General features: G+C 43.6%; 1 protein-coding gene across 5 annotated transcripts in view; it reads left to right on the forward strand.

The window, feature by feature from the left end:
* APBA1 (amyloid beta precursor protein binding family A member 1) overlaps positions 1-25,263 on the forward strand; it is a 120,222-nt gene that overhangs the window by 60,340 nt on the left and 34,619 nt on the right. For all 5 annotated transcript variants that reach the window (XM_038769618.1, XM_038769616.1, XM_038769617.1 and 2 more), the window contains 3 exons: positions 13,348-13,443; positions 20,169-20,208; positions 24,931-25,076. In XM_038769618.1, the coding sequence (XP_038625546.1) occupies positions 13,348-13,443; positions 20,169-20,208; positions 24,931-25,076 (282 nt within the window). The remainder of the gene's footprint in view (positions 1-13,347; positions 13,444-20,168; positions 20,209-24,930; positions 25,077-25,263) is intronic.

A 25,263-nucleotide genomic window follows, 5' to 3' on the forward strand; every position in this document is an offset into this window, starting at 1 on the left:
TACCTCAGTTACCTCATCCGTAAAATGGGGATTAAAGCTGTGAGACCCAAATGGGACGTGGTCTTTGTCCACCCTGATTATCTTCTATCTACCCCAGCGCTTAGTAGAGTGCCTGGCACATAACAAGCGCTTATCAAATACCATTAACAAAATGTTTTAAGAAGGCAAGGGGGATAATTAGGAATGCTGAGTTTAGTTTCCCCCTTGAATAATGCAATGGCTTTGCTTAGGCCTGTACTCAAGGAAACTGTCATTCAAAGTGATGGCAAGTCGCCATCACACTTTCAACCCCTCTTGCTTTTAGGGAAAATAACTTCGAGAGAGTTGTGAAGAGGTAGTGGTGGCACCATCTGGAATCTTGATTTTCTTGACCTCCGGTGGTCTGGTCGTAAAACTGAATTCAGTTTTTAGCATACATGGATTTTTTTCTTTGTTGCTAGGAGACCACTGACAAGCTCAAGTGCTCACACTAATTCATTAAAACTTGTTGGAAGCACCTGATGTTGCTGACCTTCACCTGGCGGTGTCAAGGATGGAGGGAGAGAACCGCCTTATTCAAGGACTCCATTTCTGAGAGTCTGGAGAGACTATTGAAGTATTTGCAACCTTGTGCTATTGGCAGGGGGATGAATCACGTCTATGTCTATGACTGGCTAGGCAGTCTTTGCTTTCCCAGTGGGGATAAGAATGAGACAGGAGTCCACTATTAAGTAGGTTCTTACTGAAGCAAATGACTGTTGACTTGGTATATTGGACTCTCCCAAGTGCTTAGTGCAGTGCTCTGAACACAGTAAGTGCTCAATAAATACGACTGATTGATTTGGGCGTGATCCCCAGCTGCCATTTTATTTCCAGGCAGGCCCTAGGACCAGATCAGACCTGGGCGAAGAGCGGTGAGGCCAGTCTAGTTCAGAGAAGCAGTGTGGTCTAGTGGATAGAGCACTGGGAGTCAGAGGGACCTGGGTTCTAATCCCAGTTCTTCCGCTTGTCTGCCGTGTGACCTTGGGCAAGTTACTTCCCTTCTCTGTGCCTTAGTTACCTCATCTGTAAACTGGGGATTAAAGCTGTGAGTCCCATGGGGGACAGGGACAGTGTCCAACCCAATTTGCTTGCATCCACCCCAGCGCCTAGTACAGTGCCTGGCACATAGTAAGCGCTTAACAAAGACTCCAATTATTATTATTATTACTGGTATTCAGAGCAGGTCCTACGATGCCAGTCCGATCTCATCGAGCCCATGGTCAGTCCTGGCATGGATGTGGGGGGTCACGTATGCTCTAGAACAAAATGGCTGCCTAGATTAATCCTCTGGCCTAGCTCCCCTCAAGTCCTTTGGAATATGAATGATTGCTGTGTGGCTCAGAATTCCCGGGGGGCTTCTCAGAACAGAGCCGAAGTTCTCGCTCCCCCGAGGTTGGCCCACGCCCCCTAGACCAAACCAGAATCAAGGAACGGGATCCGAGCATTCACATTGGTAAATCCAAGTCTATCTCAGCCCACAGGTCTCCCCCTTTTAGACTGTGAGCCCACTGTTGGGTAGGGACTGTCTCTATATGTTGCCAATTTGTACTTCCCAAGCGCTTAGTACAGTGCTCTGCATATAGTAAGCGCTCAGTAAACACGATTGATGATGATGATGATGACGAGTGGGCCTTGTTGACATCTACATGTGGACAGATCGGTGAAGACCAGACATGCTTGATGGAAGGAGTTTCTTTCTTAGGAGTTTATTTTTGTAAAGTGCATTGAGAAGCAGCATGGCCTAGCGGATAGAGTACGGGCCTGGGAGTTGGAAGGACCTGGGTTTTAATCCCGGCTCTGCCACCTGACAGCTGTGTGACCTGGGGCAAATTACTTCATTTCTCTGTACCTCAGTTACCTCATCTGTAAAATGGGGATTATGACTGTGAGCCCCATGTGGGACATGGACTGTGTTCAACTTGATTAACTTGTATCTACCCCAGTGCTTAGTACAGTGCCTCCTGGCACATAAGCACTTAACAAATACCATTTAAAAAAAAAATTAGTTTGCAGTTGGTCCCCTCAGCGATCTCATGAAGCCCAGCACTGTTGTTTCCATTTGGCCAGTGGGCCAGGAGATTAAGTAAAAAAACACACACACACCACAAAAAAACAAACAAAAAAACACCCAAAAAGACTTTCCCAGGACAAGTTGACATGAGAGTTATTCATTAGCTTTAAAACCTAGTCCTCACTTAAACTCATTGAGTCAAACTGCCTTCCTCAACTTTCACTGTTGAAGCAGCAAATTTTGGTTCAGTTTCTTTCGAGTCATTTTCAATGTCCTCCTAAAACAGATTCCTTTCAAGTCGTTCAGCACAGCTTCTGGTTGGGGGTGCCTTTGGTGTCCCTTTCCTCTATCCCACCCATCTCTGAGGCCGATTGAATTCATTATCCTTCTTTTTGCATGGTTGCGATAATCATTTCTTTCATTTCCAAGTAAAAGTGAAGAAAAGAACATTTGTGAATTCCCGTAAAGGCAGACATCCACTAATGGAAGGGCACACTCAGCAGGTTGTAGTCTTTAGGATAAAGGTATGTGGCAAGCACAAGGATGGATTGACTTTGAGATAATTCCCAAAGAAAGAGTTCCCAGCATGTAGAAGGGGCCAACTGGAAAGAGCACAGGCCTGGGAGTCCAAGGAACTGGGTTCTAATCCCGGCTCCGCCGTTTACTTGTTCTGTGACCCTGGGCAGATTGCTTACCTTCTCTAGGCTTCAGTTCCCTCATTTGCAAAATGGGGATTCAGTACCTGTTTTCCCTCCTACTTAGACTATGAGCCCCAAATGGGACCTGATTATCTTGTATCTACCCCAGTGCTTAGTACAGTGTTTGTCAATCAGTGGTATTGAGCGCTCACTGTGTGCAGAGCACTGTACAGAAGAGTTACAGATACAGAAGAGTTGGTAGACACGTTCCCTACCCATAACGAGCTAACAGTTTAGAAGGGGAGTAAGCATGTAACAGATATTATCATTATTGTTATTATTACCTTGTGTTGGGATTTTGCTCTACATGATCAGAACAATGAGCGTCTTGCTTTTACCTTCTGCTTGATTTCTGAACTTTTTTTTTTTACCCCTAAGAACTTACGAGCACTGGGACAAGTTCATAGAGCTCAACATGTTTCAGTTTTTCCATCACAAGAGTTATCTATTATTGATAAGAGAATGGAGAAGGCTGCCTTAAATAATTAAGCAGGTTTCAGGTGCCGAATAAACCTTAAAGAGGCGAGCAAGGGAAAGGATAGGAAACAGGCAAGGAAGAAAGGCATTCGACCCCTGTGTTGCTGTTGTTTTTTGGTTGGTGCTTTCTGTCTCTTTCCAGAAGGTAGAAGGCTGTTTGGGGGAATTGAGCAGTCAGAATCTTTAGTTAGATTAAGGCTGCCAGTAAGTTTCTGAAAGGGGTGCAAAGTTTTTGGGGGGTGTTTTATGGTATTTGTTAAGTGCTTATTATGTGTAAAGCACTGTTCTAACTGCTGGGGTAGATGCAAGATAATCAGGTTAGACACAATCCGTGTCTCACAGGGCTCACAGCCTAAATTGGAGGAAGGAGGATTTGAATCCCCATTTTACAGATGAGGTAACTGAGGCACCAAGAAGTTAAGTGGCTTGCCCAAGGTCACAGAGCAGACAAGCGGCAGAGCCAGGATTAAAACCCAGGGGCTTTGAGTCCCGGGTGGTCTTTCCATTAGGGCATGCTGTCTTTCAATATTGAAGTTGTTAATAATGAATGAATAGTTGTTAAAATAGAAAAATGTTATTGCTTGGGTAGTCATCTTTTCAGTAGCTATTTATTAAGAATAGCGGTAGCAGAAAATGCTCTCTAAGATATAGAGATTCTTTAACGTGAGTATGTGTTCAGTTCAGACTCTCATGAATTTACATGAAAATATTTTATTCTCTGTTTTAAATAATTTAGTGGGAAGAAGGAAGCAACTTTGAGAAGCTGGACGTGATAAACTAGGTAGAAGCACCACGTGAAATGTTTACCATTTGAAAGAAACTCAAAATGGTGGTTGGCAACTGCAGTAATTGCCTCAGACTGGTGTGTGTTACCCCTGTTGACATCAAACTACAAGCCAGATTTGTAGAAAACATTAAAAACAATAACAAGTCACAGTTCTGTGAAGAAAAGGGGACACCATGCTCACATCTAACCTTCTGTTCTGGTCCCCTAGTTTTCCTTAGTACAGTATTATACTGGTTTGTGCATTATCCAGACTCATTGAATAACATAAGAAGAACATAAGAAATGCCATTTGGGAAGCAGCATGGCCCAGTAGAAAGAGCATAAGGCTGGAAGTCAGAGGACCTGGGTTCTAATCCTGGCTCCGTTGCGTACTTGCTGTGTGACCTTGGGCAAGTCACTTAATTTCTCTGTGCCTCAGTTACCTCATCTGTAAAAAGGGGGATTAAGACTGTCAGTCCTATGTGGGACCTTAATGTCTCGTACCTACCCCAGCGCTTAATGCAGCGCTTGACACACAGTAAGCACTTAACAAATACCACAAATTATTATTATTATTATTATTATTATTATTATTATTATTATTATTATTTACTGGGTGAGCATTCTATCTACATCTCTGTGTTCTGTCTCTGAGTCCTGCTGTTGGTCCAGTGGAAAGAGCACAGCTCTGCTAGACCATCAGGGATGAAGGTTTCTGACTGAAGATTCACTTAACGTGTCCCACGAGGTGGAACGGCCCAAATGAAGTCCTGAAAAATAGCTGGTAATGTGGGCAGAGATCACAGTGGCTATCAAGACTACAACTGTCTGCTTCATCATGGCATTCTAGCACAGCATCAATACAAAAGTCCCATCTCTCCTCAGTCTCTTTCGCGTTCCCTCCTCTGCCTTGCACCCCCTAACTGTGGGAGTCCCTCTAGGCTCAGTTCTGGGTCCCCTTCTGTTCTTCCTCTGCACTCAGTTTCTTGGGGAACTCATCTGCTCCCACAGCTTCAACTACCACTTCTATTTGGATGACTCACAAATCTCCCTCATTAGCCTTAACCTGTCTCCTTTCTTTGCCGTTTCGCATCTCCTGCCTCCAGGACATCGCTCCATGGATGTCCACTGACACCTCCAGCTCAACATGTCCGAATCTGAATTCCATCATCTTCTCTCCCAAATCTTCTCCACCACAGCTGACAGCACCATCCTCCCCCCCCCCCCCCCGCCTCTCAAGCCCACAACCTTGACATTATCCTTGACTCTTCTCTCTCTCTTGCCACCCTCATAGTCTGTCACTAAATCCTGCCGGTTCTTCCTTCACATCTCCAGAATCCACCCCTTCCTCTCCAGCCAAACAACCACCAAGCTACCACTGTGCTGTACTTGGGAACACAGACTCCCCGCCAGCCCCAAATCATTAATGTGCATTTACATATTATTGCTTCCTCCTGCCTGTAATTCATTTTAGTGTCCACCTCCCCCATTCGACTGTAAGTTTCTTAAGGGCAGGGATCCTCTCTACGAACTCCACTGTACTCTCCCAAGTGCTTAGTGTGGTGCTCTGCATAGAGTTAGCACTCAGTGAATACTATTGATTCACTGAATGCGACCTCATCATTCTGTTGACAGAATGATCAGAGGAAGCATGGGACATCTATCTTAACATTCAATCATATTTATTGAGCGCTTACTGTGTGCAGAGCACTGTACTAAGCACTTGGGAAGTACAAGTTGGCAACATATAGGGACGGTCCCTACCCAACAGTGGGCTCACGGTCTAGAAGAGTGGGCTCACAGTCTAGAAGACTGTGAGCATCTCTCCACAATAACAGATTATGGGCCATTGATCTTTCTGTTGCTCCCAGGTCCTCGGAAACTTGCTGACATTTTTGGCGTGCACAATGTTCTGTGGGAATACATTCCGTCGGTTTAGCACTCACTGTGTGCTCCTTTGGTTGGTTTTGAACCTACCACCTTCAAGTTCCAATAGGTACCCCTTTCTCTTGGTGGTGTAGAATTCAGTAAATAACACTTTCTTGTTCCCCTTGCTGACACGTTTCATGGTTCCGTAGAATTCAGCCTGGCCCAGTTGTCCCACTAGGTCAGGTGGCACTGCCCTCCCTTGGGGTGTGTTTTCTAGTCTGTTCGTCTTACCCTCCGAAGTAAGATGTCTGTCTGACATGTAGAGGGACATTTTTAACTTGGACTGTTTTTACTGGGTACCTAGTGCAATTAGTACGTAGTGTTGAAGAGATGTATAAGAACCATTAGGCCAAGAGAAGCAGTGTGGCCTAGTGGAAAGAACCCAGGCCTGGGAATCAGGGGACCTGAGTTCTAATGCCGGCTCCACCGCTTGTCTGCTGTGTGACTTTGGGCAACTCAGCTTCGCTGTGGTTCAGCTACCTCACCTGTAAAATAAGGATTAAGACTGAGCCCGATGTGGGATAGGGACTGTGTCCGACCCAATTATTAATCAGTCAATGAATCAATCAATATAATGCTGTTTTATTGTACTCTCCCAAGCGCTTAGTACAGTGCTCTGCCCACAGTAAGCCCTCAATGAATGCAAAAACTGTTATATTGTTCTCTGCCCAAATTATCAGATTAACAGATGATGTTGTATGTATCCCAGCCCTGGCACATAAAAAAAAAAATGATTACCATCTTACCATGTAAACTACTCTGTATGCAGGGGTGGAGGGGGTGAATTTTCAAAATCCTTCAACTGCAGTCTCTACTCTTCTAACCTTTGTCAGCAATAATAACACTAATAATAATCGTGGTATTTTTCAGCGCTTACTATGTGCCAAGCACTGGGGCAGATACAATCAGATCCCGCAGGGGGCTCACAGTATTAATAGGAGGGAGAAGAGGTGCTTTTGCATTTTGCAGATGAGGGAACTGAAGCACAGATGAGTTAAGTGACTTGCCTACAGCAGGAAAGTGACAGCCTGACTCCCGGGCCCATCCTCTTTCCACTAGGTCACCCTGCTTCCCTGTCAAGAGTAAAGCCTTCTCTTTTTCTCTTCCCCCCAGCATCTCCAAAGCCCTCCTAAAGGGCCTCTGCCTCCTCCAGGAGGTATTCCATGATGAATCCCCGCCTTCCTGACCATGCCTTCCCATCAGCCATTTTGGCAGTCATACGTCGGCCCATTCATTTCGTTTTCTACTTTTTTTGACCACTAGTATTTACACCCTTGCTTTAACCTGTTGTGTGTCTGCATTTTGTGCAGCTTGCCTCCTCCGTTAGTAAGCTCTCACAAACAAGGTCCACGTCTGTTCTGTGGTATAAGTCTTCAAGCACTTAGTACAGTGCTCTGCACACAGTAGGCAGGCGCTCCATAAGTCCCACTGCTCCTTCTGCCCTTCCTCCCACCTTCTTGGTTTTCCTCTCCTTCCCCTTCTCTCATCCACCCATATCCATCAGCAGGTTGCTTTTTCAGAGACCGCTAAGCCAAGCTGAGTTTTATGTGTGTGAAGGTTTATGATAGCACCTCTGAGCTGAGTGCATTGCCCCAGAAATAGCAGCAAAGCTGCTGCTGCTGCTGCTGCTGCTGCTGCTGCTGCTCCTGCTGTTGTCGGGAAGGAACAGGGTAGCAGTTTTCTAAAAGAGGAACGGTGGCAGGAGAGGATGCCGAACTCCATGACGCACAGTTTCACAGGAAATTCGGTCACCGAGGGACTTAATGTGGATGGCTCAGACACAATGAGAGGTGGCCGCATCTCCTATTACAAGTTGCATTATTGAAACCAGACACATAACACCACTGGAAAAAAACAAGTGCGGAGCCACTAGTTTATCCACAGCTCATAACTAGGACACACTGGTTAGATCTGCTTCATAAACAGCACCGGAAAGATGGAGAATTTCTGGGTGTACCAGTTTGAGTACCATGAAGGAAAGGTAAGTGGATCCTCCAGCACGAGAAACGATGTCGCCTCTGTTTTTTCTTCATCTGCCTTCTCCTGGTTGTTCTGGGAAACTGTGGAGTGTGCTGGGAATTTTCTAAGTTGAGTTTAATCAACATGGAAGTCAAGAATAGAGCAGAAGGTTTGCGTTCATTGCGCTGCTAGGGGTTTTGGGTCAGGCTTTCCAGTCATTCACAAGTTGAGCAAAGGGTGAGGCTGAGGAAGGGAGTTCGGAAGAGGAAGATAACATTTTCTCGTTCCAGAAAGCAGATTCTGTGGCTCTGTGCTCATCGTCCTTGTGTTCTCTCTCTTTCTGTTCGAGCAAATTAGTTATCTCCAGCCTCGTAGCCCCGCGTTCCATGCTGTGTGTTGTTCCTTTTGCTTCAGCAATGCTAATTAAAATCAATGTAAATTAGTGCCTCCCAGACTGTGCCCTCTCCCTCACTGAGGAATTGTTTTTCCTCCTAGCTAATATAGTGCATTACCACAAGTTATGTTTGCTTCAGCTCTGTCTTAATAAAAACGACCTTAATGGTTTCTCCCTCGTGGCTCTCGGACCCAGCCTAAAAGTAAGAATGCGGGAAGAATAAAGAAGGAATGCAGGAAAAATGCCTGCATGACTTCGTTTAATAGGGGAGCAATTAGAAGACTCCTTAAACAGTTTGGCATGTGGCTTGTTCCTCTATAGGGAGACCTAATGTCGGCAATTGCAGTAATTCAAAGATTTGGGTGGGCTGGGTGAGAGGGAAGCCAAGTGGGTTTTTTTTAAATATTATTCTGAATCGGTATTAGCAGATAGGCAATGGCTTTATGCAGCAGGAATTTAAATTCTAGATTGATGGCAAACTGGATTTTTTAATAAATCGAGAACACAGGCTTGCACCGTTTTAAGGGATTAGAAGACAAGTGATATCTTGTGAGACTTTGTAATGAAAAATGTTCTCACAGTATATCTCCAGAAAATATTTGTACTCTGAAATTCCTGACTTTTATGCCTTTCTTACCCATTCTGAACATGGGATTGATGAATTTGCAGATTCTGAGGTGTATACTGTTTTGTAGAAAGGTTGAAAGGAAGGAAAGAGGAAATACTTAGAATAGTTATTGCACACCGGGGACATTTGAAATGATTTAAATGTCTATCAAATTTCATATTTTGTGAAAATATAGGTAGAATGTCATTAAACTAGGCTGTTAGCATTTAAATGGCATAATTATGATCCAGACGTTGTGTTAACTTTACAGTTTTACCAAGTGTATGTTAAATAAATCGTTTAAAAAAAACTGTTTTTGAATTCCAGGAGTATAAACATGTCTCTGGGCAAGGAAGGAACAAATTACATCTTTGTCTTTTTTATCACATTCAAATAAGAAGGTTTTTTTTTCTTAGCTAAATAAGAACAACACGACCCTGTGGCTTGGAAGAAAATGAGGAAGGCAGATATGATACACAGAAAACATGAGGAAGATAAACATAATATAGACAATACAGAAGTCATATCTACAAGCTTCAAAGAAATTCATCAAAGTGGTTCTGTATTAATTGTCCGTACAAAGCCACCCAGAAGGGAGGCCCTGGTATGGACAATTCCTCTGGGCATTCTGTGGAGAGGGGATGTAAGTAATAGTTCCCCCTGTAGACTGTAAGCTCCTTGTGGGCAGGGAGAGGGTCTATTACTGTGGGGTGGCCACAGCCGGACAAGGTTATGCAACAAAATGACCATGTGGGTGGGCCCATTTTGAGGCCTGGGGCCAGTCCAGTCTGGGTAGCCCTGGGGATAGGGGAGCTATGAGGACAAAGATTTAAAAGAGCCACAGAATGGAACAAAACATGAAAAAATGTTGGGCGTGCATCACCATGAAGCAAAAGACACCATGTTCATGTTGTCGTGGAGCCATGTAAACCCCCTTACTGGGCACCAGAGGCCCGGCCTGTGCTCTGCACACAGTAAGTGCTCAATAAATACGACTGACTGCCCAATTGATCAATTCTTTAATCAGTCAATCACTGGTATTTATTGAGCATTCACTGTATGCAGAGGACTTTAGTAAGCTCTTGGGAAAGTACAATTCAACCCAGTTAGTAGACATGATCCCCACCCACAAGGAGCTTACAGTCTATGGATGGGGAGAGACCAACCTGAAAATAGATTACAGATAGGAAAAATAGTAGAGTTTAAGACTATTTACTTAAGTACTGTGGGGCTGGGGGGAGTATCAACGTTTGTCCAATGAAGCTTCAGTACATGTGACAGTAGAACATCCCCTCCCACATAAGGGGCCACCTGTCCCTATGACTCTCACCTCTCCTTTCAGGTTCCTTTCCTTTTGAGTATCATGACTCCCGACAGTTGGGTGTTTCCCCTCCTTTTGAGGTTGAGGGCAAGACCTTGAGGTCTCCATTCCAGCCTTTAGTCCACAGGGCCATCAACCTCTACTCCCCTCTATTTCTGTCGCCTCAACTTGCTGCTCACTATGTTTTCTGGTTGTCCTGGGATTTTTATCTCTAATGCCTGCTCACCTCAACGGACATGGTATAGGTAATGTGGTCTCTTCAATTCAGTATCAACAACGTTTATTGAATGCCTACTTTTGGGTGTTGAGCACTGTATTAGGCGGTAGGGGAGCGTGGAATAGAAAAAAACTAATCTCTGCCTTCTAGGAGGGAAGGGGTGGACAAAAATGGATGAAATACCATAGTTAAGAATGGGGTAATAGGAACACTAGAAACAAGTGGATAAATGAATGGGTGGCCATTGAATGGTAGGAACAGGAAGTGGGTGGGGGCTAAGGGATGCTAAAGCTCCCCTTCCTGCCTGCATTAGAACTTTATTAGATCTTGGATACAAGTATTTTTTTGAAGTGTCTGACTCTTACGTGCCCTTCGAACTCCAAATTTCTTGGCAAAAAGACCTGCGAAAAACTGAGCACTTGATGATATTTCATAGGCTATGATTAGCATTAGTCTGAATTGGACACTCAGAGAGTTACAGATGATGGGAAAGAGAGAGAGCAAGAAAACTACTGTTGATTAAATACCCAACACCGTGAAAGAAGGCGTGCGTTTGCGCGTGATCTCACGCTTGCCTCAGGAGCAAGAGAAGGGGAATCATGATTCTTCTGTTGTAAGAAAGAACTCAATGCACCAGTGACTGCATGGGTCAGAGCTAATGACAGGTTGAAAAGGTTCTCAGGATCCTGGTGCTTAACAGCCACAGGGCCTGGCTAGTTTAGCCATCTAACAGTAGAGGGCTTCGCTATAAGTATTTTTCTGTAGCAATTCAGTACTGTAAGAGTGAAAAGGAATAAGCCCAACAGCTTGACTAATTTGACAAATGTTGCGTGGTGATGCTAGCAGTCTTGGGCTCCTCTGGGGTCTGCCATCAATGCCCTTCTACCCTGCCTACTTCCTGCAATGACCTGCTTAGGAGCCTCCCCACTGAACTGGAGTCAAATACCAAAGCAAGTGTTGAAAAAAGGCTTAGGAAAAGGAGCTACTTTTCTCCTCCGTGTAGGGGCTTCCATTTCCCAATCTCCAACCTCCAAATTTCCCAAATTGCGTGTGCGGCCCAGAGGGGAGCTAGGTGAGGCAGTGCACAGGAGACACGTAGTTTGCTGCCGTCCAAGGGAGCTAAGGGAGGGCTAGCAGGAGTGGCTCTGCAATACGCGATTTTAGCCCATGAATGGCTACCCGTTCTTAGCCTGTCAAGCCTTTTGGACACTCTGATTTCAGTCAAGAACCAGAAGTTAAATTCCAACAGCTGTAGAAAAAAAGTAGTCATAACACAAGGCAAAAACACAGGAATTAGGGTAAAATCCCCTTGAGATTTTTTTTTAACTTCTTAATAGGAAATGCTTCTAGGGAAGGAACTGGAAAATGATGGGCATCTAAAGGCAATGTAAAACATCAACTTCAGAAGCCAGGATTCAATTTTCAATAGGTAATATGCCATGTGTCTTCCAGGTAGGACCTGGTTGAATTTTCAGGGCTTCTGCTGATCTGGCTTGGTTCCTCTGTAGACTAAGCTTGACAGCAATTGGAGATTTGGAGTCTGGCTCACCTGAACCTAGAATTTCTAAAATATGATCAGCAGGATTCTTCACATGACTGCAAGGTACTCTGGTTGTTCAAGAAGCCCAGCGATATTGGCAGAAGCAGCAAAGGGAAAAAGTACATTTAAATGTACTCCTTTGCTTTGTTTTACCTCCTTCTGAGTTAGAAATTGCAACACAAAGGACACTTCCCCTTCCCTCTTGCAGTGGGATTCAGGCTGGAGGAGGGGAAGTCTGGGTTGTTGGACCCCGCGGTAGCCTGGCCCGGTCCCGTGGGCACATTAGAGCCCATGCACAGCTTCACTTTCTAAACCCAAGAACGGCATTGAAATCTGCATGGCGAGTTTCTTTACGAGGCTTCCGAGGCACCTGAGAACTACTGTAGGTTAACCTCTACTCCAATATTGTCATCTCTCCACACCCCACAGCATTACTGCAGGGTATCTGCCCCCTGCATGGAGATGTTTAACCATTTGACCGTGCCAACGCCATTTTGTCTTGTCATACGTGCTGGAAAGAAAAAAAAAATAATAATCTCAGTTTCAAATGGCGATGTTACTCCGGGGTTGGTTACGTGAAATGATTTGCATGTCGACCTTATTTTCGTACTGTTCTTTTTTCCATTGTCTTTCTAATGTAACAGCCACTTCAACTGAGAGTTCATTTTAATGATTTCATTTAATGCCTCAAAGGAACCGGACTTACCCTTTGCCCCTTGGGAATTGGGGCCCTGCAGAATCTTGTCACAGATTACCCTTTTCAGACGTACTTATTTAATCAATAGCTCTGTAAACACCTCTTTTACACTTGACTTCTCCGTGAAAGTATGGCATTTCCAGAGCATTTGGAGTTTAAATGATCTGCAACCTTCATAAATAGAGCAAATAGAAGAGATGGTTTTTGTGTCATACCTAAGGTTCTGTCGCCATGTGTATACATTTTAACTTGGACTGCTTCCGTGTTCTGTAGAAGCATCTGGTAGGCACACGTGTCATAATCAATTGTACTTACAGAGCGCTTACTGTGTGCAGAGCACTATACTAAGCACTTGGGAGAGTCCAATACAACAGAGTTGGTAGACATGTTCGCACATGGCGGGCATTGAATCCCAAGATGGGAAAGCCTTAGGGCTCTTATTTGCTGCTCATGCCCATGTGATTATGACTCTAAAAATGTTTAGCGTATTATATTTTGCTTCCCTTCTGCCTCTTTTCTCCCTTTTCTCAATCAATCGTATTTTTTGAGTGCATACTATGCGCAGAGCACTATCCTAAGTACCTGGGAGAGTGCAATAAAATAGAGTTGGGAGACATGTTCCCTCCCCGCAATGAGCTTATAGTCTAGACTGAGATGATCACCAGGGCCACGCAGATTTTCATTTAATTTTATTTTCTTGCCATATCTAGTCTCCATCTCCTGATTCTTCTTCACCCCGAGGTGCCGAATCGTCAAGTAGGCAACATCAGCAGGATGACACGGCAGAACCTTCCACTAATAAAGAGGTAGAGTGCAATCTTTTCACAAAAGCCACCGTCCTGTTCCAGTTCATTCTTGTGCCTGTTTATCCCCTTTCCTTCTTCATGCAGATTCTAAGCCAAATTAACCTTAAAAATAGTTTTCTTAGGTCTCTGCGATTGAAACCCTCATGAACTAAGCATCCTTTCTGATGGCTAGCCTTGGCTTGTGATCTCAATCAGTCGCTAACTGTTTATTTGAGGAAATTAAGTTGATTTCAAAGCCCATGGGAAGATTTGTCCTGTGCATTATTGATTTTTCCTCATGATCAGTGGGATTGATCGAGCGCTTACTGTGTGCAGAGCACTGTACTAAGCACTTGGAAGAATGCAATACAACAGAGCTGGTAGACCCGTTCCTTGCCCACAACGAGCTTATTTTTCTTCCAAAGGAAAAGCCGCATTTGAAAAAAAAAACCCGCAAAAGCACCGCTGGCATTCCTGTGAGCAGAAGGAGTGTTTCCTTTCTCTCTTTGCAGAATGCCCGGTTTCCTTCAGGATTGCATTCCTCGCAGTTCCCCAAAGTGGCACCAGATTCCTGAAAGGGGAAAAATATGGGCGTTTCCATCAAGGAGAATAGCAGACTCCTCTGTCATTTGTCTTTCTGACTTAAGCAAGTATTAGAGCTAAATCCCACCTTTTTGTGGGAATCAAGGGCAAGTTAATATTGAACTGTGGTGTCATCTGGGTGGGGGGAAGGTTGTTTGTAAATGCAGTACTTGCCTAACTAGCACTGAAAATATGTAAAATTAAAAACCAACTAACGAGTGACTGTCATTTCTTCTCATTTGGGGCAGATGAAAATGCCATCCATCATTTTTCTTGAGAAGTGAACCTGTTCAACTGAAACAAAAATGCAGGTGTATTTCTTGGCAGTAGATTTTTCTCATTGCATCTTAGGTAAATGGGAGATTTTTTTTGAAAGCCAGAGAATAAGGATATGTGTCCTAAGGCAGTGCTTCCCAACTGGACTTCTAGGCCATCCCAGAGTAACTTGGCAACTTCCTTGGAATGCCTGCATCATATTGAGGCACAACCATCTTGGATTCAGTGGGCATGCTCAGTGAAGTCAATGATGGCTTGCCAAAATGGGAAGCTCACTGATCTCTGATCACTCCCTCCCTCTTCACTCCCCCAACTTCTTCAGTCTTTCAAATGGGGTTGTGGGGGCAAGGACGAAAGTGAAGAAAGTTTGCTTACAAGCTGCTTCTCTTATGTTGTGTGCCCCCAACTGTACAGATACAGTTTACGTTTGCCATATGATAGTTGTTTTGTGACAAACTAGCTTCCCCACTCCCCGCTGACCATCCCACTCTATGATGTATATAACTTCTCTTGCAGTTTTTTCTTGCTATTACTACCCAGCTGAAAGCCACCGTGTACAGAAAACCACCAGGAGATTGACTGATAATCCTCAGTCCGGTCCCCGCCCCAGGAGTGTGGATCCTTACCTGGCCCCAAATCCATCAGGCTAAATTGTCCCTCTAGACGGTCAGAACCTGAAGATCACACATGTGAGATTGTCTGTCCACCACAGTCACCAGCCCCCTTCCTTGCCCCCTGACCCAAGGAGGGCTGTATAACCAGGGAAGGAGGGTATAACCCGCCTGTGCAGGACTCTAACAGCAGGGTGTGGATAGGAACACCATTTGTGTCACTCCTGGCAGCCATTTGAGAGATGCCATTGACTGGAAAGTTGGATGCTGTGCCCCTGCCCCTTGTCTCTTCATGACAAAAATCACCACACTCATGCCTGGCACCCAGTGGTCACATCAATCATTTAGGGTTCGGTTATCAACGTACAAATTGTCATTGAAACCGTTTGTTGAAGCCTCCCCTCTGCTCTGGGGGATTATCTAGACTGCAAGCTCACTGTGGCCGGGGTCTGGCAGGATTGGCGTATCGCATGCCCCAGCATGATATTGAGACCCGATTTATGATGTGTGTTCGTCCAGCAACTAACTGACTTCTGGTGATTGTGGAGATTAGGAAGGAGAAAGGTAGAGTAATTGGACCGAGGATGAAATACCCACCTCCCATCTCCCTTTCTCCTCCCTCCCCCGGCTCTCTCCATTTCCCCCTTTCTTTCTCTCTTCCTGTCTTCTTCCTTTCCCTCTTTCCTTTCTTAACCCTTTCCCTTTCCCCCACCACCAATCTTCAACTTTCTTCACTGCTTCTTCCCTCTCCCTTCAGTCATGATGGGAGAGAATATTAATTCTCATCCGGTTTTTTTTTAATGCTTTAGTAACTGTGAGACAGCTTTTCCAAAACAAATAGAGAAGCAGCATGGCTCAGTGGAAAGAGCCCGGGCTTGGGAGCCAGAGGTCGTGGGTTCTAATCCCGGCTCCGCCACTTATCAGCTGTGTGACTTGGGGCAAGTCACTTAACTTTTCTGTGCCTCAGTTACCTCATCTGTAAAATGGGGATTAAGACTGTGAGCCCCACGTGGGACAACCTGATCACCTTGTATCCTCCCCAGCGCTTAGAACAGTGCTTTGCACATAGCGCTTAAATGCCATCATTATTAGTAGTAGTAGTATTAAATACCATACATCAAGCATTGAATTTTGCAGTTGAGAGAGTAAGGCATAAAATCTCACAGTGCATTTCCAAACCAAGTAATAATCCTTAATGGTATTTGTTAAGCACCACGGTAAGAGCTGGAGATCCTCTCTCAAGCCTTCGTAGCCACTGCCGACTTCAGGGACTGCATCCCTGTCCCCAGCTTTGGCCATCAATGGTTCTGGGATAGATCCTAATTGCTTGTAAGTCTATGGAAAAAAGTACCCTCTGATGCAGCCATTCATAGTACAAGCACATCTTCAAGGAACCTGACTCATTTGTATCACGGGATGTGTGTGAATATATAAATGCAACAGAATCTCCATCTCAGGGAATGCACAGACTTCAGGGTGGATATGACATGGAAGAGGTCATCAGAGGAAGTTCTGTCCACTGTTATCACCGCAGCCACCTCACTGGGAAGGAGGGGGCTTGGTGGCCTGGTTAGCCTTCCCATTCACCCAACTAAGCCTCTCCTTACCATCCATCACCATGACACACTAGCCCTGCACCCCATAAGAAGGAGCCTGGTGGTGACCAGAGGATGAGTAGAGATAGCAGAGGAATGATCAAGGAAGCAGGCTGGGAAGGCTGGGAGTTGGTTGAGGAGAGTTGGGGGAATTTCTCAGCAGAAAGGGGGTCTGTGGGTTTGTCCTGGAGAAGAACAGCAGTCAGAGAGAGTTGGGTGGAAAATAACCCAGAGAGAGGAATGGCTGGGGAAAGGTAAAAAGGGAAAGTGAGGAGCAAGAAAACCCCAGAGGGCGAGGAAGGAGTAGGAAGGTGAGGCGAATTCCAAAGAGGAAGGAGGAGGAATTGCTGAGGGAGTTGTTGGCAGGGGAGAAGGGAGGACATTAAGAAATGGGAGGGAAGGAGGAAGAGAGCCACTGAATGGTAGTCATCATCAATGGTATGTATTGAGTGCTTACTGTGTGCAGAACACCGTACCTAGGGCTTGCGAGAGTACAATACGACAGATGCATTCCTTGCCCACAGTGAGCTTGCAGTCTGCATAATCCCCCAGAGGATAGGGGAGGCTACAACAAATGGTTTCAGTGACAATGTGTACATTGACAACCGAACCCTAGATGATTGATATGTTAGTATTTGACCATTGGGTGTTTAATTTTCAGTGATTCATTTATGCTGCCTTCTCACCTCTTCTCTCCTGTATAGTTTTGGTCTGAGGTGATTATAGTGGATGGAAGAAAAAGAACAGAGGAAGAATAAGCAAGAAATGATCATTGTTGCCTGAAGACAGTAACACAATTGTCATTTGAAAACTGCTTGGGAATAGACAACACAAACTGTAGACATATGTGGATTATATGTAAACGATCTTATCTGAACATTCATGGTCTTCCGAGTGTTTTTTACAACTTGATGTAGCCCTAGGGAAAATCCCAGTGAAAATCATTGTTCTTGGCTTTCATTAATGTGTGAATTTGTTCATTTCATTAAAACAGTTCCAAATGCTAGTCGGAGAGATTATTGGGCATAGCCCATATAGCAGAGGAACAAAGTGCTAGTCCTCTGATTACATATCTGAGGTAATGAACCAGATGCTGTGTTGCAGAATTGATTTCTCAGTTTCTACTAGCAATAGCACGGTTCTGGGTGTCCTTAAAATATGCATGCAGGAATTTACACTTCTTTGGTTTAATCACATCTTTCTTTAATAAAATAAAGCAACAGCACTTTTTCTCTAGTCAAGTGCTCATAAATAGAGAGAAGCAAGGAGAACACCATCCAGGTCAATTCTTGTTTTTCTAGCTCTTATATCACAGCCCAGTAAAGTTATGCATTTTTGCAATTACTGTTTTAAGGGAGAATTCACCTTTGAGCATAACATTACCATAAAGTACATTTTTGTCCAAATAGTAGCCAAACACTATAGGCAGGGTAATTGGATACCTGGAGGCCTAACTGCATCTACTGACCACATTGAAAAACTCAGTCAACTGATCATTGAGCTTCTTGGTTAAAAAAAAAAGCATGGAGAAATAATGGTATTTAAGTGCTTACTATGTGCCAGGCACTGTACTAAGCACTATGGGGTTACAAGCAAATCGGGTTGGACACTGTCCCTTGTCCCACGTGGGACTCACGGTCTCGATCCCCATTTTGCAGATGAGGTAACTGAGGCACAGAGTAATAATGGTAATGGTATTTGTTAAGCACTTACTATGTGCAAAGCACTGTTCTAAGCGCTGGGGGGATACAAGGTGATCAGGTTGTCCCATGTGGGGCTCACAGTCTTCATAAGCGCTTAGTACAGTGCTCTGCACCCAGTAAGCGCTCAATCAATATGATTGACTGAATGAATCCCCATTTTACAGATGAGGGAACTGAGGCGCAGAGAAGTTAAGTGACTTGCCCAAAGTCACACAGCTGATGTGGCGGAGCCAGGGTTAGAACTCATGACTTTCTGACTCCCAGGCCAGTGGTCTATGCACTATGCCATGCTGCTGCTTTAATGTTTAGCTTTTCTAACTGTCTTGCTTTGCTTGTCTCAAACCCAACAGGACGATGTCAGGGATAGGCATGACATAAGTAAAGTTCTATCTCTGACTTCAGTTTTCAGACCAATAGGCCAGGTGGTCTCTCAAAAAACCCATACTGTCCCACCCTGTGGGGAAAATGCAGTTCCTCATTCATTCTAACACTTCATCCCTTAAGGCTTTGCATTCTTTACCTTTTAAAGAGATGAATATATTTTTTTTTTTACCAGTACCCACCTGAGAGTGATAGTTTTCCTTTCTCCATCCACCCCTAAATTTGTGCCAGTTGTATGTATGGAACTTATATCTGAACAAGATCATTTGTTATGTGAATGAAACTCAGCCTTTGGTATATTTCTTTCTAAGAGCCAGTAAAAGGTAAGTATTACTCCAGGTAGAACAACTAGGTGTATGAATTGTTACTCTAAACTGCTCAGGCAGTGTACTTGCTCACCTTGCCCATTTTGAAAGTGATTTGGGAGTCCTTATTCCTACTGTTGGGAGAGATCATCAGTTAATCAGTGGTATTTATTGAGTGCTTATTCATTCATTCAATCATATTTATCGCGCGCTTATTGTGTGCAGAGCACTGCACTAAGTGCTTGGGGGAGTACCATGCAATAGCGTTGGTAGACATGATCTCTGCCCACAAGGAGATTACAGTCTAGACGGGGAGACAGACATTAAAATAAATTACAGATAGGAGAAATAGAGTAAAGGGTACATAAGTGCTGTGAGACTGGGGGTTGGGTATCAAGTTGGCTTCTCATTAATTTCTGACTCGTGCTTCCATTTCTAATCAGTCTGTCAGTGTACCTACTGAGTACAATACAACCAAAGCAAAACTCACATTCTCTGACCTCAAGGAATTTACAGTTTAATGGGATACACACATGTGAATCGCACAAGGAATGTACATCTCAGAATAATAAACAAGACTAGGTAGAGATTAAAACCAACACTACACATTATGATTCAGTAAGAGTAGGGCTATAGTAGTTAATCCAAGCTTATATTAGGCTGCCTCCCTGTTGGAATGTTTTCTAGAGCCATAGTCGTACTGCTAGCCCTTTAAACGTTCAGTGATTTTTGACTTGGTAGTGAAGTTCTTTAAAATCTGAATTGTTTTTTGTTATTTCTGTTGCCAGAACTGGCCATTAAAGCAGCTCCTGACACTCAAATAAAAAACAAAAACCCAGCAGCTGTCAGAAAAAAACATAGTTTTCTAATTACCAAAATACTATCAACATCAAAAGTGTTTATTGAATGCCTACTGTGGACAGTGTAATGTAATAGGTTTTAGGGAATACTCCGAAGTAAAAGACCCAATCCCTGTCCTTCAACTGCTTACACTCTAATAGTGAAAGCAGTAGACATACACTGGTGATCGTACCATAGTTAAGAGAGAATACTTATAAATGCTATGCATAAGTGAATAAACATATACAAAAACTAAATTAATAGACTGCAGTTTATGACACTACCTAGTAAATGCCTATATTTTGTGAACATTTTCTACATTTTTTCTAAGCAACTCTCTACTGTTCATAACTTCATGTTGGTCTTGTATTTTATGTATTGCAGGGCTGGGTTTTTAATGTATATTTTGAACATGTTTTGCCCTGTTTGATACTCTCTTTTTCTTAATTACAGTCAAGAAAAAGCTTGGCTTCATTCCCAACCTACGTAGAAGGTAAGGTTTGAAAAAAAAATCTAAACGCAGAGCAATTCAGGCATCTTTTAGAGTTCCTCAGTACATCGTACCATAGAGAATGCTGTCTTGGAGGGAAGGAGGTTAAAGGGTGACTGAACAATGGTGTTCACCTGTTTGAAGAAAGAAGTGACTAGGTGTTTCCTGTTTCCACTGAGAGGACAGAGGGGATTTAGTTTAGATATAAGGAAAACCGTCTAGCTGGGATGTTAGACTTGGAATAAATTATGAGGAGAATAGTGTAAATTCTAAAAACTGGACAGATTTCCATTTCCCTGGGATAACAAGGAGGTAGGGGGATGAACTAAATACCCTCTTATGGTCTCTTTCATCTTTAGTTTCTATGGATCGAATCCACTTCTTTTGTGTGATTTCTACCTAAGGGAAATTTTAAGTGGCTCATAACTCCCCCCCCCCCCAAAAAAAATTCCCTTCTCAATCCCCAGTACTTAAGTCCAATTGAAATAATGAAAAGTTTTTTTTTTCTTTTATTAAATTGTGTACATCTCCTTCTTACATTTGGGACTAGGAAGGATGAGCAGGAATATATAGGAAAAAAAAACCAGGCTAAACCAAATTAGTCATTTGGGGGAATGGGGCATCCTTAATATGCACATTTTGTGAGATTCTCTGAGCAGATATTTGAAAACTTTGGATTCTTATCTGTATCTGTGCAAATTTCCAAGTTTCAAGGATGTCTATCACATGCTCATGAGTGCCTACTCAATATACTAATAGACTGGACTCTGATCTCCCAAATTTTGAAGAGCATCTTCCAGTCATATCCATGGAATTGTTTTGAGGAAAAAATACCAAGACTCCAATATCACTATTAGGTCAACCCCTTTGTGTCCACCTGCCTGAACCGATGCACCTATCAGTGTGAGTGAATTGATTTCCGTGAAACAGAAAGAAAAATTAAGCTGGAAACACAAAATAAAGAGAGGTAATGCCAAAGCTGATGCTCTCAACATATGCTGTATGCCTACACATATGCTGAACAAACCATGGGGACCACAATAATAATAATCATTCTAGTATTTAATAATAAAATAGTAATAGTAATTGTAGTATTTGTTAAGCACTTACTATGTGCCAGGCACTGTACTAAGCACTGGGGTGCATACAAGCAAATCGAATTGGACACAGCATGGGGATAGATACAGGATAAGCAGGTTGGGCACAGTCCCAATCCCACATGGGGCTCACAGTCTAGGGGGGAGAACAGATATTGAATCTCCATTTTACAGATGACGAACCTGACGCACAGCGAAGTTTTAACTAACCATATCATTAAGTAATCGAGGTTGTGGATCAGGTCAGACGATTAGCGTCGGGATACAGGCTTGGGTTAGACGTAGGTAAGCTGGCTGATGCTGCGTTGAGTGAATAAGTGGATGAAAGAGCCACCACACGCATAAAACCTGGGGTGAGTATTGGCTGGAATTATGCCCCAACCCTCCCTGAAGCCACCCTGCTTGTCCCTTTTCTTTCCCCTTCTCCCTACCATGCCCACCTGCCCCTGCCTGCCTCAGCCCAGGCCAGCCTAATCTGCCTTGATGCTGCTGTAGAAACCTGCCTGTCCATTGTATGTAGTACCGGTACCCACCCTCGACATGTTAAGTTTGAGGTGTCAGTGGGACAGCCAAGTAGAGAGGAGGAGAGAGATCAGGGCTGGAGATGTAGATTTGAGAATCATCCTTAGAGAGATGGTATTTGAAGTCATGCTAGTGAATGAGTTCTCCAGGGAAGTGGGTGTAGATGGAGAACAGATCAAACCCCTGGAAATCTGTGGGTATTTGCAGGTAAATCGATTTTTTGTGGGGGGGGGGTCCAGGATGGGTATGAGTCAGTAGTCTGCAGATACAGAGAGAGTCGGGTACTAAAAGTAGCACCTATACAGGAGTGCCAACCCAGCTTCTAACTTTTTTCTTTAATATTAGTTTAATGAAAAAGCTCTCATAAACTCTGGATGAGATTTTGGGAGGATTCATTATCATTTCTAGACATTGATCAAAGCATTCATTCACTTACAAATATTTCTCCCTTCCAGGTAATGATATTTATAGACACTTAAAAGTTATTGTTTTCAAATACAAATGTACACCCACACTTGTTCAAGAGGAAAAGTGAAGCTCTCCAGGGAATCGTTGGAGCTATGTTATGGGTGTGTAATAGAAAAACTCCCTTAAAGGAAAGAGAGATCATTTTATTTTCCTTTTGCATTCATGAATGTAAAATGGATGCTGTGATGGGCTTTTTAAAAATTAGCTTACTGGCCGAGACTTTGTTTGCTAAGATTCTAGTTGGCGTTTGAAATGCAGAATATTCTTTTTTGAAATAGGTGTTTATAATAGAAGGACTAACAGGCTTTGTACCATAAAAAGTCACAAAGCATGCAAGAATGATAAGAATTGCAGTATTTATTAAGCCTTTACTATGTGCCAAGCACCGTACTAAATTCTGGAGTAGATACAAGTTAATCAGGTGTGATACAGTCCCTGTCCCACCTGGGGCTCACATTCTAAGTAGCAGAGAGAACAGGCAGGTATTGAATCGCCATTTTACAAATGAGGAAACTGAAGCACAGAGAAGTTTAGTGACATGCCATTGGTCACACAGCAGGCAAGTGGATGAACCGGAATTAGAATGCAGATCCTCTGACTCCCAGGACTGTGCTCTTTCCATTAAGCCACGTGTGGTTACAGAAATTTTCATACATTGCATAGTATTACAGTCGAAAAGAGTTTATTCTGGTAGAGAGATACGTCTTCAGTTTGTTGGGAAGACCTTATAGTGACTGTGACATTTATGGAGCGCTTACTATGTGCCAAACACTGTACTAAGCACTGGGGTTGCTGTGACAATCACATAAGACATAATCCCTGTCCTAAATGGTGCTCATGGTCTAAGTGGGGAGGGGGACAAGTATTGAATCTCCATTTTACAGATGAGGGACCCAAGGCACAGAGAAATTAAGTGACTTGCCCAAGGTCACACAGCAAGCAAGTGGCAGAGCCAGGGTTAGAACCCAGATTTCCTGATCCCTAGGCCCGTGCTCATTCCCACTAGGCCACTTTGCTTCTCAGCATGGACCTTATGTCAACCATGTCATACGTGTAAGTAGCACGTTGAAGAGGGGGAAATGAGGATGGAGAATAAAGTAGTGATATTTCAGTGGTGAGGGATGTTACACTGCTCCTTCTCAGAATTTGTTCCAACAATTTTTGGTTGAGTGACCTATAACACACGTACAGTAATAGCAACTTCATTTAATTACCACATATTCTTTTTTAAGGATTTTCTGGGAAACCCTATCTCTTGATTTTTATTTCAATTACTTCTTTAGGCGTGGTTTTAAAAAAATTTTTAGTGAATGGATTAATTTCAATTTGCAGCCTGATAAGCAGCTCTAAGCAGCTATTTAAAAGGGAAAGAAGAGTTTGGCATTTTAGGGCAAAATTTTACTCTGTTGTAGATGAACCTCCATGAAGAAAAGGGAGATGGTTCCAGTTTCAAGTAAATTAGCCAAAAACATTGCCCATTTTATAAGTAGTTGGCCAGGATGCTTTGGTCTGGGAGAGTAAATGAATCCCTTACCATTCATATAGCATCCAGGCAAAGGAAAATTGTTTGGCTTTGATTACTTGTATTTAAATTATTCTTCCTTGAGGGGATAAATTCTCTCCCTGGTTTAGAGTAAAAGAGCTGGCAGCAAAAAAGTAGGGAATTCTTCCATGAGAGAAGGCAATTGTAGAGTTCATCCCTTTCATTGTTAAAACGCAACGCCACAAAGCAGAGTTCAGAATTTCCATTTCTCACATATAATTACTATGTGAATTATGGATAATGGGGTCAAATGTTCCCTTTTTGAGATATGTTTCCCTCTGCTGCCCTCCCTTTTTCAATACTTTGACCCAGTACCCCCCAGGTACCTTGGGGACAACAGGTTTTCCTCCTTGTCAAACTATGGGCAAAAGAACTTGAGCTCTCCAGGAGTAATCCTGCAGAAACAAGGTACCAATGCCCATCTGATAGGCCAACCCTTGTAGAGCAGTTGCTTGTCCCCGTTCTCCATTTTGCAAATCTTGTCACCTTAATCATAGAGAAAAGTCAGGAGTGAGCGAATGTCAGGTCCTGAATTAGGGAATAAGAAATGAAGGGGAGAAGGATGATATTTTGTAAGATGCCAAGTGAATCCTCTGGATTTCATATTTAATCAAAATGATGTTTGCATCGTTAGGGGTGCCAGGGGAGGGAAACTTCTTTCAATGATGATGATGATAATAATGACAATAAAAATAATAATATTTGTTAAGCAATTACTGTGTGCCCAGCCCTGAACTAAGCACCGAGACAGATACAAGATAATCCGGTCAGACTCAGACCATGTCCCACATAGGGCCCACAGTCTCCTTTACTGCATGGGTACTTCTCATTGGTTAGAACCAAAAAGAAATTGCCCCTGGTCTTGGGGCCCATTGGTACACCCAGTTGCCACAGGCATTGAGCTAGCCAGCCACTCAGGAACATCCCTAGATGTGACAGTCATAAATAACAGTGACACTGACCTTCCCCTGTACTGAATCGCAGCCACTTGAAAGTAGCATTTGCTCGCCTAAGATGTGGAGTTGAATTGTGTGTCTTCCACCTTGCCTCCCTCAGAATGTGGCTGTGCTCACTTCTCGGGTCTCTGTGTTGTAGTTCCTGGGCCCTGTGATCCTGAGGATTTAATTGATGGAATCATTTTTGCGGCCAACTACCTGGGCTCTACCCAGCTGCTATCTGACAAAACTCCCTCCAAGAATGTGCGAATGATGCAGGCCCAGGAAGCAGTGAGCAGAATTAAGGTGAGTGTGGCATCTTATATGGCCAGCTTATGGGTGACCATCTCTTGAATACTCCATAGCAAAGGTCGCTTTCCTGGTGTAGAGTTAATTATGGTATTTTTTAAGTCATAGGCACAGCTCAGCATTTGGGATCATTATTAGCTTTCTGTCCACAACTCTTTCGAGCATAAATTCGGTCTTTGGGATA

The sequence above is a fragment of the Tachyglossus aculeatus genome, chromosome X4, assembly GCF_015852505.1.
Source record: "Tachyglossus aculeatus isolate mTacAcu1 chromosome X4, mTacAcu1.pri, whole genome shotgun sequence".
In the NCBI taxonomy this organism is placed as follows: Eukaryota; Metazoa; Chordata; class Mammalia; order Monotremata; family Tachyglossidae; genus Tachyglossus; species Tachyglossus aculeatus.